At 46.1% G+C, this 17,211-nt stretch overlaps 1 protein-coding gene across 1 annotated transcript in view; it reads left to right on the forward strand.

Moving 5' to 3' along the window:
* The first annotated feature begins 150 nt into the window (after positions 1-150).
* LOC144158413 (putative lysosomal cobalamin transporter) overlaps positions 151-17,211 on the forward strand; it is a 42,536-nt gene continuing 25,475 nt past the window's right edge. The window contains exons 1-6 of the mRNA XM_077689286.1: positions 151-398; positions 3,998-4,238; positions 6,111-6,211; positions 8,476-8,543; positions 15,272-15,360; positions 16,400-16,473. Coding sequence (XP_077545412.1) covers positions 339-398; positions 3,998-4,238; positions 6,111-6,211; positions 8,476-8,543; positions 15,272-15,360; positions 16,400-16,473 — 633 coding nt within the window. The 5' untranslated portion in view covers positions 151-338. The remainder of the gene's footprint in view (positions 399-3,997; positions 4,239-6,110; positions 6,212-8,475; positions 8,544-15,271; positions 15,361-16,399; positions 16,474-17,211) is intronic.

Below are 17,211 nucleotides of genomic sequence, written 5' to 3' on the forward strand. Positions count from 1 at the left end.
ATTTTTTTACTATCCTGCAGGCATGCAGTTCAAATAACGCAGTTATCGCCTTGCTTGTATAGAAGTATTATGCCTAATTATTGTAGCACAAGTGGTCACACTTACCCTCCCGTAGCCCCGTAGCTGTGTGCCAGCGTCCAGTCATCCCTCCATGCGGAAGTGAAAACATAAGAACCACGTGATTCCCTGCCACTTTTTGTTGTCAGGGGGATCGTCATGAAACCAGTGAAACCAGAAGTATATGGCATGTCTAGCGTCTAACCGTCTGTAATCGATTTTAAGCCCCAAATAAGCTAAAAGCGCAAGGAAGCGACGTTTGGTCTCCGCCGTGGACTGCAATGGCAGTGCCTGACGATGTCCTGCTGGCGGGGTGGGCGCCGTTCGGTGCCGCCTGTCTGGTGAGCGATCTGCGTATCAGTAGTGCGTCGTCTAACGCCAAACCAGCGAGAGCAGCGGTTTTTTTCTCTCTTGTCACAACGGTAGCTGCCACCACTGTCGTTGGCGAACCGTTTTCATCCCGGGAGATTACATGACGGTGGCTGTGCTGTTACCTTTGGGCCCGATAACTCGTCAAAGATATCAGTGTCAGCGAGAGTTCACAAACACATAATAACTGATCCAAGCCGCCAGTGTCACTGTGTTTGTGAAAATTCACAAAAGCAATAGATGCTTTATTGTTCCAAAGAAAAACATTTCTGCGGCAGCGGTTTACGGTGTTATTCGCATAACATCCTTTTAGAACATGCACAAGGTTCAATTACAAAAATGGGAACAGCGCAACACAGACGAAACTCATGACGAAAGTGACAACCACAAACAGCGCTCGTGGTTGTCACTGCCTTCATGCGTTTCGTCTGTGTTGCGCTATTCCCATCTTTGTAATTATGCACCAACTCGCCCAAGCCTTAACCATTGCACAAGGTTCAAGGGGTCATGTAGTCATTCAAAAATGCGAGTACGTGGGGCACAGCTATCTGGGATAAAAAAAAAAAAAAACAGCGTTTGTCTACAGTATATCGTACGTCCGGAACTCCAACCTTCACGCTCGGGTGTTTCGTCCAAACGGGACCAAGGAATTAACACCACTGTAAGATTACTAGGACGCACTACTTACAACATTCTCCGTCGCCGCTGTTCTGTGGCAGTTTGGTTACATATCTTCCCTAGTACTAGTACTTTCGTAGTACTGCTTATTTCTAGAAAGTGTTTCCCTTTGCTTTAGCGGAAATGAAATTAGTGCCTACTTGGCAAAATTCAGTAACGGCGACACCTATGGTCATGCATTGGAGGGGAGTTAGGGTGGGTAGATTGGAAATATAGTTTTTGCTCGAAGCTGAAATTTGATGTGCTGGCATATGATGCCGCCCTTGCATTCAATTTGGTTTGATTTGGTTAGAGGAACAGTCGTCAAAACTGTTAACAGCAACAAAACACGAGGTGCCTGCCCACGCACAGGGTGGCAGCTCACGATAGCTACAGCCGCATCTTTGGCGCCTGGTTATCGGCACTAACGATGCTGCCCTACTGCACCCGGGTGCTTCAGCACATGCGCACAGCCTGGCTTAGCTGCTCGAGCGCTATCGTAAGCTGCCGCTCTGTGCATACGCTGGCACCTCGTTTTTTGTTGTTGTTAACAGTTTTGATGGCTGAACATCGTACTGGCCTTGTACTGGGGCGAGACCGGCACGTTGGGGATGAGTTTATGGGGGTAGATTGTCACAGCATGGGTGAAAGGGGAGCAAGAATCTTTGTTTACCTAGTGCATTTGTTCAGAGTTCAAAACTGTTAACAACAATGCGCGAATGCGTGGCCATCGATACAGGCAGCACAACCTGGTGGTAGCCCCCCGCGTGACCAGCAAGATTAGGGATATCGTTTCTTTTACTTTTTTTCTTTGCAGGCAGCTTGCGTCTTGATTGTGTTTCTGGATTTGAAAATAAACGACACTAACACGTAAATGACATCTCTGGTAATAACTCTTTAAAAGTGGATGGAGCGCAAAGCGTGAGGCCACACGCCAATCCTCGCCACTTGAGAGTGCACACTAAATCTTCAAGGCACCATGCAGACAAAATGCAAGTTTGTTTTATTTGAAAAATTTCATGTTTTAGACTACCCCCAGTGCTTGTGTGGAGGTAAACGATGCTTTATTCGCTGGGAAATTATCAATTTCAGTTAAAATTTGGTTGTCCCGCCAAATCGTGTGTTTTTATGACTGCAATGACATCACAAATACAGGTCTTCAAGCTGCTGCTGGGAGCTTTGTTTATCGTTAACCAACCTAGGTGGCGCCACCATACTGCGGCAGACCGTCTTCTGCCTTTGATTTTGATTTATTTTTGACCGTATTTGTACCTGGCTTGTTTTTGTTGAGGTAGAAACTAATCGGTTCGTGAAACATGGTGTTCGCTCGACAAATAGGGTCACATAAGACACCTTATGTTAATCGGCCAGTGTCATCTGAGACAACCCCAAAGCGCTGCAGTGCTGTGCAGCTAAAACAAGCATAGTGCAGGCAGTACCAACAGCAGTATGCATCAGTGCTTCTATGCTTACGTGTACTTTCGTAACTTCCATTATTTATCTCACCATTGTTACTGTTATAAAAAGAATGTGCCTTAATGTAAGCGCAAGTAGCTCAATTGGCAAGCTTATAAGCACTGCGTAATTTGCGTTTGCTTTTGCCGGCCTTGGCCAATCGTACAGCTGGCACACGACATCCTAGGCTCTATTGCGGGGAATGGGCTAGTGGGTTGCATGGCCATTCCCTTTTTTCCTAATTATAGAGCTTATTTGAGCGAACTTTACGTTAAAAGTGGCATCAGTGTGATTCTAACAAAGCAATCTTTCGAATGAACCAAACTTGTGTTTTGTCTGCATGGCCCCTTTCAGGGCACTGGTAATAAATGAAATGTCTGCGCCAAAGTACCATGCCGAAGGCAAGGTAAACCTTCTCTGGATATCAGCCGAGGATGATTTCTATAACAGGCATTGGGCACTGTCGCTGTGAGGGACTGTTTATGTCGAACTTTGCCCCCCAAAGCGTGGAAGCATCCGCAGTAGTTCTCGCACGCCTAGCTGCCAAAGCACCGTGCCCTAATCGCGCTGGCCATGCCGAGGGCTACCAGCAGCCTGTGCTGCTTGCAGTGACGGCCACACGTTCGCGCGTTGTTTTTTTAACAGTTTTGACCTCTGTACATAGTCCAGGTACTCACCTACCTTACCGTGTGTGAGTGTGTGTGTGTGTGTGTGTGTGTGTGTGTGTGTGTGTGTGTGTGTGTGTGTGTGTGTGTGTGTGTGTGTGAGCTTGCCGGTACTCACCTACGGGGCAGAAACATGGAGGCTCACTAAAAGGGTTCAACTTAAATTGAGGCCGACTCAGCGAGCAAAGGAATGGGAGATGATAGGTGTAACCTTGAGGAACAAGAAGAGAGCGGATTGGGTCAGCGAACAAACGCGTGTTAAGACATATTAGTAGAAATTAAGAAGAAGAAATGGGCATGGGTAGGGCATTTAATGTGAAGGCACGGTAACCGTTGGTCATTGAGGGTGACAGAGTGGATGCCAGGGGGCGGCAGAAAGTTAGCTGGGCAGATGAGATCAAGAAGTTTGCGGGCAAGAATTGGTCGCATTTAGCACAAGACCAAAATAATTGGAGATCTATGGGAAAGGCCTTTGCCCTGCAGCGTGCGTAAATAGGCTGATGATGAAGGATGGCCACATGGTCGTAACTAATCTGGAGCCCTCCGCTATGGTACGCTTCATTGCCCAGGTATAGCTGTGGCACGTTAAACCCCCAAAATTTGAAAATTTCCATCTTTTTTTTTTTTTTTTTTTTTTTATGAATCGAATGAATTCATAAGGACATAGAATACATCTATGGGTGAAGGATGTATATCAGTGTCCTCCTCTTTTGAGGAGAGCCGCACTTCAAGGTGTGTTTTCAGGCCGGCCTGTCGCATCTTTCTGTGCCCTCCCCCCTCCCTCCCCACTGCAGCTGTGCGTTTGTGTGTCGTGGGTGTACCTGTGGCGGCTGAGCCTGTGGCGGGAGCGGGAGCCCCTGGCCCTGGCCTGCGGCACGCTGTCGCTGGCGGCCAGCCTGGCCGCGGCCGCTCTCCTGCCGGCCGACGTCTCCCTGGCGTCGGCCATGAAGGACCCCAACGGCACCTTCCTGCCCTGGGCCACCAACGCTTCCGACCGCACCGCCCTCCAGTGGGAGGTTCAGCTCGCCTACTACGGTCAGTCCGACACCTCTGCCTCCGAGGGCTTCCGTGTGGAACACCTGCGATTTCTTTTTCTTTTTTAAAAGGGGCCATGCAGACAAAACACAAGTTTTATTTATTCAAAAGATTGCGTTGTTAGAATCATACCGACACTATTCTTAGCGTAAACTTCACTCAAATAAGTTACATAAGTAGGAAAAAAGGGAATGGCCATGCAACCCACCCACTAGCTCATTTCCCATACTAGAACCAATGATGTCGTATAGCTGTGTGATAGGCTGAGGCTGGAAAAAGCATATGCAAATTAGGCAGGGCTTATAAGCTTTCCGAACAAGCTATTTGCGCTTAAATGTTTAGCATATTCATTTTACAGCAGTAAAAATGGTGTGGTAAACAATGAAAGTTGCGAAAATACATGTAAGCATAGAACTACTGATGCGCACTGCTTTTGGTACTTGGCGCACTTTGCTTGTTTTAGCTGCACAGCAGTCCGCCTGTTTGGAGCTGTCTTACACAACGCTGGCCGATTGGCGTAAGCATCGGTGTCTTACGTGACCCTGTTTGTCGAGGATACCTCATGTTTCACAAAACGATCACTTTCTACAGTGGCAAAAACAAGCCAGGTGCAAACACAGTCAAAAACAAAGCAACGGCGGACAACGGTCCTCGGGTGAGTATGGTAGTGCCATCTGGGAGGACTGACGGCAAGCAAGGCCGCAGAGCCGAATGACTCACTGGAAGTTCGTGTGAATACACACACTTATGTCTTCATCGCTTGTTGTGAAAAGACATGATTTGGCGAGAGAATTAAGATTTTAACCTAAATTGATTAATTTCTTAGTGAAGACGACCTCATTTGCCGCCAGACAAGCGCTGGGGGCACTGGAAAACACGAAATCTTTCGAGTAAAACGAACTCTTATTTTGTCTGCATGGCCCCTTTAAGCAAAGCTGTTAATGTCTCGGTTTTCATATATATTGCAGCGTGTGCGGGCAAATCGCCGTAGGAACGGAATGCTTCATCTCTGGAACGAGTGTTTTGCGTTGCCTTCTTGCAGGGCTTTCAGAGTGATGTTTTGGCTGCTGTCGTTCCTGCCTGAGCATGCGCACGTCACTGGTCGCCCCTTTATGCATGCATGGGTGGGTGGCAGAGGGTGGAGTAGGGGCAAGCACACGCAACCAGGGAGATTTCGACGTGGACGTCTCGCGACCTGATGCGACCTGACTGCCATTCTCCTTAACCGAGTAGTTTTGGTTGGTGTACTACACAGACAGTGTGGTGCCTATGACGCGGGAGGGAAATGGGCAGCGCCAAGTTTGTTTGTTTGCTAGAATAAAACTGCAGTCCTTCTAAGTGTCATTCAGGTAATAGGCTCGGAAGTATGCTCCGTTGGAGCTAACAGGGCACCGACACAAAATTTTAACTTTGGGATTTTCATTGCGTGGCGGATAATACGGCACCCAATAATTAGAGTACCAAAGTGGAGTGATTGCTGCGTACAGTTAAACGGGAATCGTGTCACAGATTTCCATTCGAATGCTGGAATAGCAAACCAGGTTCATACTCTGCTTGTTGCTGACCTTACGGGCTGGCTTGTGGTGAAAACCCTGCGCTGATCCTCATGGCCGCACAAAAAGACAAGGCAGTCATTTTGCTATGATCAGGCTGTTCCAGCACTTCATGTGGTCTGCAGTCGGGGCCTGAACAACCAAGCAGGTAGACAGTCGTCTGCAGCAGTTACCTGAGCTCGTAATTAAGTCCAAGCGCAGTCTCCCTCTGCCGTAGTCAAGGTACACTTAATACTCGCATGTTGCCACTGTTGCTCAGCTATGATTTGGAACTGGGGCCTCCTGCTTGTGTGTTTTGAAAGCGTGTTTGTGTTTGCAGCGCTGTACGGCGCCCTGGTGCTCCTGGCCTTCGTGGTGCTGCCCTTCGCCTACTTCTACTCCGAGGAGAAGGACGACACGCTCGAGACGGGAGCCTGCAGGGTGGGTTCTCCGAGGGGGGACTTTGGGCAAGGAATGTATGTAATGCTTAGCCAAATAACTGTAAGTGCAATTTCGGGGCAAAATTCAGGGTAAACTTCAGGTAGCTTGCGAGGTCTAACGTGAATTTTCAAAAACGGTTTCACGCAGCGGGCGGCTTATTTCCTTCAAGGATCGCAGTTCAGAGGGAGCTGCTTTTCATGAAAGGTTATTGAGTGTCTGAGAAGGCGCCGCCGGGCAAAACTGCTCTGTTGAAACAAATGCGGCTGTGTGCGGGCATCAGCGCGCTAGTCTTGAAAAAGAAATTCTGAAGTTGTTGCCAGGCAAGCGTGTTCGTTTCACCAGCAATTAAATTTCAAATGACATCCTTCATATTCAAAAGGACACTGAACTGAAAGTGAGTGACAGCTTCTGGAGACAATTGGCATTTTGTTAAGAGCCTGCTAAAAGCTTCAAAAATAGCTTACAGCTCAGAAAATGCCAGCTTGGCTTCAAGGCCCAAGTGAAAGACAAGATTGGGTGGAGGTTCAGGTTCACTACTGAACACGTGCTTTTCCTAATGGTTCAGAGGAGTGAATACACAGTCTCTTTGCAAGCGGGTTTGAATGAAGCATGGGGAAGTGTTATATAAGCTGGTTTTAACACTACTTACTAACTAACTACTGCTAGTTTTCTTTATGGGTTTCTTTTTGTTTTATCTTTTGTGTGGAAAATCGGAAAGCACCTTGCCCTAAAACTGGGCCAAGCTTTAAATTTTTGTGTTCCATTTGTTACATCTACTCTTTGCTGGGGGCAAGCCTTGTGGGAAGAATAGGCTGGTCGTTGGGTTAACATGTATACCACAAAGGAAGAGAAAGGAAGGAAGGAAGGTAAAGGAAAGGCAAAACGAAAATGCCAAAGATATTGGCACAGACACTGACTTTTAAGAGAACTCCTAATAGAAAATGTGCTTAGCTTGAATGGAAAGCGCTTAAACTTTGACTAATAAACAAGGACGAGAAAAACTGCAACACAAGACGAAGCGCAAACTAACAACTAACTAGCCCCAACAGATGCCCTGTTAAGAAAATGTGCACTTGTATGATCTTGATTGATTGTGGGGTTTAACGCAGTGACACAATGCAGGCGATGAGGTAGTGGAGGGCTCCGGATTAATTTTGACCTCCTGGGGATCTTTGACGTGCGCCGAAATGTCGTGCACACGGGCGTTTTTGCTTTTCGCCTCCATCAGAAAAGTGGTCACCACAGCCAGGAATCAAACCCGCGACCTTGTGCTCAGCAGCGCAATGCCTTCACTTGTATGATCTTGTCAGGCTGCTTGCTTAGATATGGTACCCCCCACCATCCACAAACAGGATAAGAGAGAAAAAGAACTCTGCTGCTGGGCCAAAAGATGCGGGTTTGATTCCCAGCCACGGCAGCTGCTTTTCAGAGAGAGGGAAAAGCGAAAACGCCCATGTGTCAAGATTTTTACTCTTCTGTTCAAAGTTGGCAGGCTGTGCTCTGCACATGTTTTGCCTCGCACACTGTTCTATTTGTAGGTCTGTTGTAGGTGCCACTGGAGATCTCACTATTTGTGGGGACCAGGTCACTAGCGAGATCACAAAAGTCATTCACACAGATTCAAGAACAGCTTAGGGCGTCAGTCATCTTACAGTGGCTTCATATGAGGAGGAATGTGGCAGTTGTACAAAGGTGTTCAAGAGATTTCAGCGGCAGGCACAATGTAAACTTTCTGATGTCACCTAAACAATCGCATGTCACAATCTCACTGCAGGCAATAGACCTACGCCAATTTAGATTACTCTTTCGAGCCCTGCTTTTCGCCGTCGTTGTCTTGGCAAGGTTTATTTGTACCTTTCTTTTTCTCTTTTTCTTTTTTGTGGTGTTTGAGTTTTGTTGAGCTGTAGATAATACCTTGTAATGCCTTTGGGCCTTTAAGATGGAATGAATGAAATGAATGATTATTGCTAGCCCATGCAGGCAGGTACCTTCGAAGTGTGTGTTTAATTACAAGTACATTTTGTGATTAAGAGTTCAGGCATAAGTTTGTGGCTGTTCCCGTTCCTAACTAGTTCTACCCGCTGTTGTGGTGTGTGCCTCTTGATTGCGAGTGTTGTTGTTATGTTAGTTTCACAAGACCCACACGTCGTGACGTAGCATCAAGTTAACCCAACCACCACCACACGTAGCATTAGAGGGAATTTGGATGCTGTGCATTATGTAAATGTCGATTGGTACACTCCGGTGTCGTGTTCTTTGTGCAGCGGGCGGTGTCGGCGCTCAAGTACACCATCCTCTTTCTCTTGGTGGCCGGTGTGCTGCTGACAATTGGGTGAGTGTGTGTTGTGTGAGGGAAGTAGATGGAACCAGAGTTACTCAGTGTAGACCAGTTGCAAAACTCCCCATGTATCAAAAGCCGGTCTGCCGTTGCCCCCACCCCTGTTCTGGCGGCAAACAAGGGTAGGTTGACTAGCCTGCCATCTGTCGACAGGAGGTTGAAGTAGTGCTCAAGTGCTTGCGGCTGCTGCCGTTAGGCTTGGAAGAAAAAGTGTGAAAACATTAGTAAACATGTAATTTTTTGTTTCTCAATTTGTAGGGCAAGCTTTGTTTTATTCAGTTGTGTTACTAAGCAAATGTTTAGCAAGTCTCAGTTTTTGTCCCTGTGGGTACCGTGCTTCTCAGCTACAATGACGCAGAGCCGCTTGCATGGCCTGCATTTTGAAGCGGAGTTTCGTAGATGGTGTATATCGAAGAACTCTGGCTAGAACTGAGGGAGGGGTTTGGATGCATCACTGTTTGTTGCACGTGGCAAGTTCACACTCCCCGCCACATTTCCAGGTGACATTGACTTTTGGATGGCTGAATAGAGATTCAGCTGCATCGTGCGCTGAAGTGGTAAATGGAATGGACCCTCTTTTTGAGGTGTAGCAGCACAGTGCGAATGAGGACGGTAAATGAGCTGGACATATTTGTGTGCTTCTGCGACCCCAAACAATTGAAGACAGTGGACCAGGAGTCAGTCTACCAATTTATCATCATCATCATCATCTTTATTTCGACATCAACAACTACAAGAGTTCTCGATGCTGGGGGCACAATCAAAAAGCCGTGGCTCGGCTTGACTGGGAGAGTGCCCCGTATACATGGCAAAACACACAACTAAGTAAAAAACACACAACTAAGTAAAAAGTAGCAAACGCACGAGTCACATAAATGCGTGTAAATTTTGCACAACTATACAAATTACACACAACTAAGTAAATTTCCCACAACAGTTCAAATAAGCGTACTTTGTAGATATACAGATGTACATCGGCACATTCACTTTTAATTTATACAAAAAAAAATAAACAGTCAGCAACACTCAATCTGCGCGTAGGTTTGCGCAAACAAAGAAAAAAGACGAAAAAAAGGAAAACGATTATGAACCTGGAATCATTTAAAAATGTTATTAAACTTTCTTACTGAACACCTGACATGTTCAGTAATTGAGGAAGCTGGTAACGCAACATCTGGAAGCCGTAATTGGTGCGGCTGTGGGGGACATTCCAAATACCAGTATTACACGTAGGGTAGTTTATCTTTTTTAAACTTAAAGGGACCCTGCAACACTTGCCATCGACTACTAGTAATATATTTTGGGATAAAGTCTATTGTCCCAGAAATCTCCTCCCGCAAGAATTATGAAAATCCATTCACAATTAACGAAACTACGCGCGATGAGAAATCGCGCATAATCGTTCCCTCTCAACTCGACCGCGGACAACGCGACGAAAGCTGCGCGCTCTGTCCCGGAGAGGGGGGCGGCTCGCGGCGTTCTTTTCGGCGGCCTTCGATATATCACATGCCGGGTAGTTTTCTCCTTCTTTCCGCAACGCGGACGGGCCTATTTCCGGTCTGGTGCCACAAAAAAGCAGTCATGGGTGCCTGCTCGCAAGTGCGCGCTCGGGCTGGTAGGGTGTTTTTGAAGCAATAAACGTTTGTAGTCGAGTGGTCCGTTGAAGGGGAAGTATTGAGCTCATCACTCAAACTCCGCGCGCACTCAAAACACAAAAGAAACGGCAAAACTGTGCCTACAGGTTCAGGCATAGAAGAGGTTCGTACACAGCGATGACGACGACGGAAATGGAAGAATCTAGCCGTGAAGTTGACCAGTGACAGCCGATCGGGCAGCCATGGCCTATGTGACGTCCCTTAGGCCATGCCAGGGGTTGCATAATGAGGACAACTGAAGAGAGAGCGGTTGGTTTTTCCGCGTCTTTCACATCGATTTGCGCGCTCACCGCTTCACGTGCACGTGTAATATTTGGCACAGGTATTCCTGGCAGTGTAATCTAAACGTCGCGCAGGTTTACTTGCACTGCTCAAAGAGTGTTGCAGGGTCCCTTTAAATTGGCTATTGTGTTCAGGTACGTGTTTTTATTTTTCAGACATGTTCTGTACCGGCGGAGTAGTTGCAGCCTATAGAGGTCATTTACAGGCGTTATTGATAAGGACCTGAAAATTGGGGCTGTATGCGCGTCGTAAGGGGCATCTGCTACTATGCGGACTACCTTTTTTGTAATAGCATCAGTTTTGATGCGTTTGAGTTAGTAGTGGTACCCCACACCAGGTGACCGTACGAAATGTTGGATAGAAATAAAGAGCTGTAAATGATCATCTTAACTGATGGTGGTACGAAAAACCGAATCCTAGATAGCATGCCTGTTATCCTAGACAGTGTGCCTCTTACTTTATCAACATGCAAATCCCATAGCATGTTTTCATGAAATATTATGCCTAGGCTCTTTACCGATTGAACAACTTCAATGCTCTCTGCATCAAGCATAAGGGGGGGTGATGAGCACAAGGCTTTATTTTTGGGTCTGAAAAATACAGCCTTTGTTTTATTAATATTAATTTTTAAGGAAGAGTTGTTGCTCCAGGAATATAATCGCGCAAGAGTTCTATTGGCTTTTTTTTTGTTATATCTGGAATATTTGGGCCACAAAAAAGTAGGGTTAAATCGTCAGCATACATAACAAATTTGGCGTTTTCATCAATGCGGACAACATCGTTAACATAAAAGTTGAACAGCAATGGGCCAAGTATACTGTCCTGTGGCACACCTGAACGAATGGGCTTTGTTTCGGAATGGTAGCCGTTAACTACAACCTGTTGTTGCCGGTGCTCTAAATATGACTTTAGAAGTTTCAAGAAGCATCCCCGAAATCCGTAATACTCCAGCTTTAAGCATAAAGTTTCATGATTAATGCAGTCGAACGCTTTTGAATAATCTATAAATATTCCGAGTGTGTAACAACGTTGCTCAAAGGAGTTTAAAATTATCTCTTTTTGAGTTAACAGTGCCGATTCTGTAGACTTCCCTTTCATGAAACCGAACTGGAAAGGTGTTATTATATCATGTTTTTTCAAGAAACTAGTCATCCTGTTATGTAATAGCTTTTCGATACATTTGAAAAAAATTGGAATTATAGATATAGGCCTGTAGTTAGATAATTTATTTTTATCGCCGCCTTTAAAGATAGTGGTGACTTTAGCAATCTGAAGCTTTTTTGGAAATATACCACATGAAAATATTAGGTTTATGATATATTCCAACGGAGAGGCAATTATGCCGGATACATGCTTCACAGGTTGTATTTGCAGCCCATCAATATCACAGCTTTTGCTGTTGTTAAGTAGTTGGAGCATTTTCTGCACTTCCTCGCTTGTCACAGGTCTTAAAAATGCGTTATTAACGACTTCCCGTCCCATATAATCCGTACAGCTGTGAGAATGAGGAATGCTTGGAGCAGACACAAAGAAGTCATTGAAAGTGTCCGCTAATTCTGTACTTTCTATAATGGTGCCATTTACACTATCCTTATCGCAATTAGGGTTATGGTTGGGGTTTATTAAATTGTTTAAGCGTTTTCAGACAACGTCTGTTTTTTTAATTACTTCTTCATTGAACAAGGTGTGCATGTACATTCTCTTAGCGCTGCGAGTTACCGAATTAGCCTTGTTCCTGCAAGCTTTAAATTTCCTGAGGTAATCTGATTTTCTAGTTTTTAGAAATTTTTTATACATTATGTCTTTAGCTCTTATTGCTTTTAAGCATTCTTTCGATATCCATAGTTTCCGAGCCTTAGATGGTTGCTTTCTTTTCTCTAAGGGAAGCACTCTTTGTATATTTTTTCAAATGTCTCAAAAAAGGCTGCATATGACTCATCTGGGTTTAACTGTGCATATATGTCGTCCCAAGCGACTTGCTCAAGTTTGCTCTTAAAGTTTTGTAGCGTATATTCATTAATATTCCTGGCACGTTTAGGTAGCAACTGCTTGTTGTACTTTGTCTTTGGCGTTAAATTATTCATGAATAAGTATATTGAAAGATGATCACCAATATGAGCGGCTATGGTGCCACACGCCTGGATTTCTTTTGCGTTTGCAGGGTTTGGAAGGTTTAATAAAAAGTGGCAGTTGAGTTGTGTCTGGAAAAAGTCTTGTGCATGTACAAAATGTGAAGGGGAGGCTGTGAATGAGGGGGGCAAAGAAGTGAGAGTGCAAGAGGTGTGAAAATGTTCAAAACTGTGAACACTTTTTCCATTCGATTTGCAGCACACTTTTGCCGTTTAAAGTTTTCGGATATTCAAAATTTGCAAATATTTTGATTTAATTTGGAGCGCAGTTTTGCCATTCAATGATTTCGAATTTATTAATTTATGAAAAACGTGATTCTATTCATGGCAAACTTTTGCCATTCAAAGTTTTGGAATGTTCGAAATGTATGACTAACAGAACAATAAATGCTTTCTCTGCCTCGTGACACACTTACTTGCAAGCTTCACTGCACGGCACCGACGCTGTGCAAAAAAGCCAAATGTGTGTAAGCCTTGTGCGTAAGAAGGGTACACTAACTGTGTGGCATGTTTGCTGGCGTGGGACTCTACATGCATAAGGGTTTCTTGAAGGTGAAGTTTCTGGTCAACAGAGTGGCATGAGTGGTTACCTGTCAAGGACCTTCTTTGTATATACAGACTTGAGGAACTACAGCCAGTAAGATATGCTTCGCGTGATTACAACATGTTAAGGAACCCTCATTTCTTCATGGCACTGTATGCGCGATTTATGTTCCACCGCTTTGCCATCTTGTCCTAATCTTTTACTTGTTATTTCTGCATTATTTTCCTAATTCCTAACTTAACACCCAGTTGTGCATTTAGGTTTCAAGCACAGAATACACAGTAAAGCGAAAATATTCGTATTCTAAAATAATGTATTTGATTTGCAGTCAGTTTGTGCTATTCGTATTCAATTCGCAATCCCAAGTTTGATATTCAGCAGCTCTAGGAGAAAGCTAACAAGTAAACTGGCTTTTGGAGCACATGATGTGTTTATGGTTGGCCAACACCATTTGTTGGGATGTAGGCCTGAGGTGGCTTATTCTTCGAGGCACCAGAGAACCCTTAATGCCTGCCTGTCAAGCTATTGGCCTGTACGCAAGAGTTGCAATTTATACTAACGGAAAACCCTGATTGATTGATTGTGTTTTGAAGACAATGTCCATCTGATTGCGACATCCTTGCATCTGGGTCGCTCAGAATTTCCTTTGGGTTCGTTGCATGGGCTTTAGCCTTGGACTGGGGCAGTTTGGATTTTGTAAGGTCATAATGATCTGCCGCCAAGAACAGGTGAGGGGGAGGGGGAGCTCAGCTTTCTTGTGAGGGATTCGTTTGCTGTCATCAAAGTTTGTACTTTGACTTGCAGGCAGTTTGCACTTTGATCGTTGATGCTTAGACTTTGGTTGCAGCGGCTTTGATTTTGGCACTACGCCATTTGATGTTGGCTTGTAAGAAAGCTTCGCGCTTCAACCATTGTCATTGTTAGGCGGAAGGGACTTTGTTTTTACGCCATTTGATGTTGGCTTGTAAGAAAGCTTCGCTCTTCAACCATTGTCATTATTACCGTATTTATTCGAATCTAAGCCGATAGTTTTTTTTGAAATACTGATATATGAAACTCCAGGGTCGGCTTGGATTCGAGGATTTTAAAATACGCGCCAATTTCCAAGTGAAGTGGCGCGCAGCTAGCGCCAAGGGAGCTAGGGAAGTGGCGCGCAGCTAGCGCCACCCAGAAAAGAAAGTATTGTAGCCATTACTAGACGAGCCAGTAGCCACTTAAGGGCCATAGGCCGCCATTTTTAATTGTGCGGACAGTGGCCTGCGTGCGGTGTGGCGTTTGGGTTTGACAGCGCAAAAAGAAGCGGTGCCATTATAGTGCCGCTTTTAAAAGAAAAGTTGTTTTAGCTGCGGAGTTGTCGTCAAACGTTCAAGCCGGGTGGGACTTCGGCGTGGATGAAAAAAATGTCCGTGGTTGGAGGACGCAACGGGAGAGGATATTTGCGTGCGCCGCAACGAGGTTGGCAATCACCGGACCACGAGAACGCCGTCACCATGAAATGGAGATAGCAATGGCTGACTTCGTTCAGACGCAGCGAGCAGCTGCCCTTCCAGTAACGACGGAAGTGCTCCAGGCAAAAGCAAGGGAGCTTTTAAGGGAACGAGGCTTATCGCGGGCACACTTCAAAGCCAGTCGGGGCTGGCTACAGAAATTCATGAAGCACTTCGGCTTTAGCCTCCGTCGTCGAACCTCAATCGTCCAGAAGTTGCCCGGTGATTTTGAAGAGAAACTGATTGAGTTCCAGCACCGCATCTTCATGTTCAATAAACGTGTTTTCTTTTTGTGAACGCTGACCTCGCCTTTTTGTTCGGCCTACATTCGAGGTAAGTTTTTTTTTTTTCGCGCCTTCGGACTTTCGGGGGTCGGCTTAGAATCGGGGCCGGCCTAGATTCGAATAAATACGGTAGGTGGAAGGGACTTTGTTTTGTTTTTTTCTCAGCCGTGCTGAATGTGTCCACAGATGCGAAACACGAACAACTTTGATGCCTAATTGGTGGTACTAGCTAGCAGAGTGCCCTGAGAACTCCACTAGCCTGCTTTTAAGGAAACGAAGAGAGGCGAAGTGCGTGAGAGAACGTGGCTGACCACCCTGGCGTCGTCGTCTTCCCCGTGCAGGGCAGTGATTCCCTTGCGTCAGCTTCCGGCGAGCAACAGCACCGAGTGGGACAAGATCAAATTCCTGGTCGACGAACTGGCCGCCAGCCGTGAGTTTTGCTGCCCTTGCTGGTCCTCCTTAGCTTTCTGCCGGCACAAACACAAATGCGTTTGGATTATCAGGCTGCGTATGGGGCAGCACATTACCAAGGCCGCTATTGGAATGCGTCAGTGAACTTCAGAGCCTGCAGGTGTTGAAGGGGACGTTTTGTGTATTGAAGCAGCCCCTGGGCTGTGGGAGACATTGTGATTGAGTGCTGTGGAGGAGAGATTGGTCCTTAGTAAAACTGGTGAGGTGAGCCTGGCAAGGGAGCCAGTCCGTATTGCCACGGCTTTCCTGCTGTTGTCACATGAGCTCTCCTTGTTGCCTTAATGATGGAGCAGGTCATATTGCCAACGGTTAAAACCAGGCAGGAGTCTTCCATTGACAGTTGCGTTGTAAACATACGCTGCACCGAGTAGGTCTCGTTGAGGCAGTGCAGTGGTTGCTTCTTCAGTTAACAAGTAAAGAGGGCAGAATGCGCTGCTTTGTCATCAATTCACTGCGCAAGTGAAGGACACGTTCCTTGCTTTCCTTGCACTTGCAATAAAGGCAGTGCACTGAAATTAGCAAACTGATTCAGGAAGGGGAGGCAGAGTGGCAAAGGCAAAGACTCAACACGAACTTCACTACTGTGCGGTTTTCTCAAGCTCTCTGTCTTCCCGATTTGGTCGGAACAATCGCTATATGTGGGACCGTCGACTTAGTGGATGGGAACGCTGGATTTCTTCCATGCTCGCATGGCTTTTCCATGGTTTCTTCCAAGCTTTGCATTGCCCTTGCAAATGAAGACCTGTGAAGCAGGTTCGGCTGTCCTTTTAATGTCGCCCAACGCACATCTTCGACCAATAATTGTTCCCCAAAGCTGCATTCCTGCCTTTGGCCATTCCTATTAACCACTTTGACAGGAAGTTTGGGGTTTACAGAGGGGCAGCCGTGTCGAGATTGAAGAGCATCTCTTGTGCAGAAAGCGTGTCAGTATGCAGTGTTCTGTGTTCTTGCTGTCAGTCATCACCACTGATGCCGTTCCTGTGGTGACTCACGTGCAGGTGGTGAGGACTCGCTGAGCTTCCTGCTCTCCCTCTTTGTGCTGGTTGGCCTGGTTCTGGTCATCGTGTACACGGTGAGTACCGGTTACAGGCCGGTGGCACCACTTGGTCATCTCATTCCCGCTGATTCCTCCTCTCTGGACACGCACAAGCCACTACAGTCGAACCACGCAATAACGAATACACCGGGGAAAGCCAAAGAATTCGCTTTTGCAGGCATTTCGTTGCTGCGAGAGTGAAACATAAAGGAGAGGAAAGTTGGCCACAAACCGGAAATTGATTTCCGAAAGTCGGACACATTACTCCGCTGTAACTTCACCGCTCAGCTCTCACACTACAAGAAATGCTTCATTGCTAGAGTCTGTGTGCGCCTAAGAACAACAGAATCGTGTCAAGCGCATCAAAAAACATCCCGCGGGTTTGTTTTTCTTCCTTGACCTCGACACCAAGTACATTTGAGCATGCGAGTGAAGTCCAGCTTCTCCTGTTGACGAGCTTTGCCAGACAGTGGCAGATAATGTACCTCAGAATCTCTCTGGTGCGCACTGTCACGCAGTGGAGGTGCCGTAACCGGTAACCAGCTGTGAAGAGTATTACAGCGCTGAGTGGTGATTACAGTGATCATTAGGATAATTTATGCAGAAGCTGACAGAAGTTTGTGTCAACGAGTGGTAGAAATGCTGGTTGTGTGGAGTTTTGGTGGCCGCATTGTCTGGCTGCATGTGGTTGAGAAGTGGGCTGGTCTTGTGAACAAGCCATGGGTGTTAGGTCAGGGACCTGTGGGCCTTAACAAGGGCACGGGTTCAGACTTC

The sequence above is a fragment of the Haemaphysalis longicornis genome, unplaced genomic scaffold (assembly GCF_048455015.1).
Source record: "Haemaphysalis longicornis isolate Haplotype H1 unplaced genomic scaffold, Haemaphysalis longicornis Haplotype H1 scaffold_10, whole genome shotgun sequence".
Taxonomy (NCBI): domain Eukaryota; kingdom Metazoa; phylum Arthropoda; class Arachnida; order Ixodida; family Ixodidae; genus Haemaphysalis; species Haemaphysalis longicornis.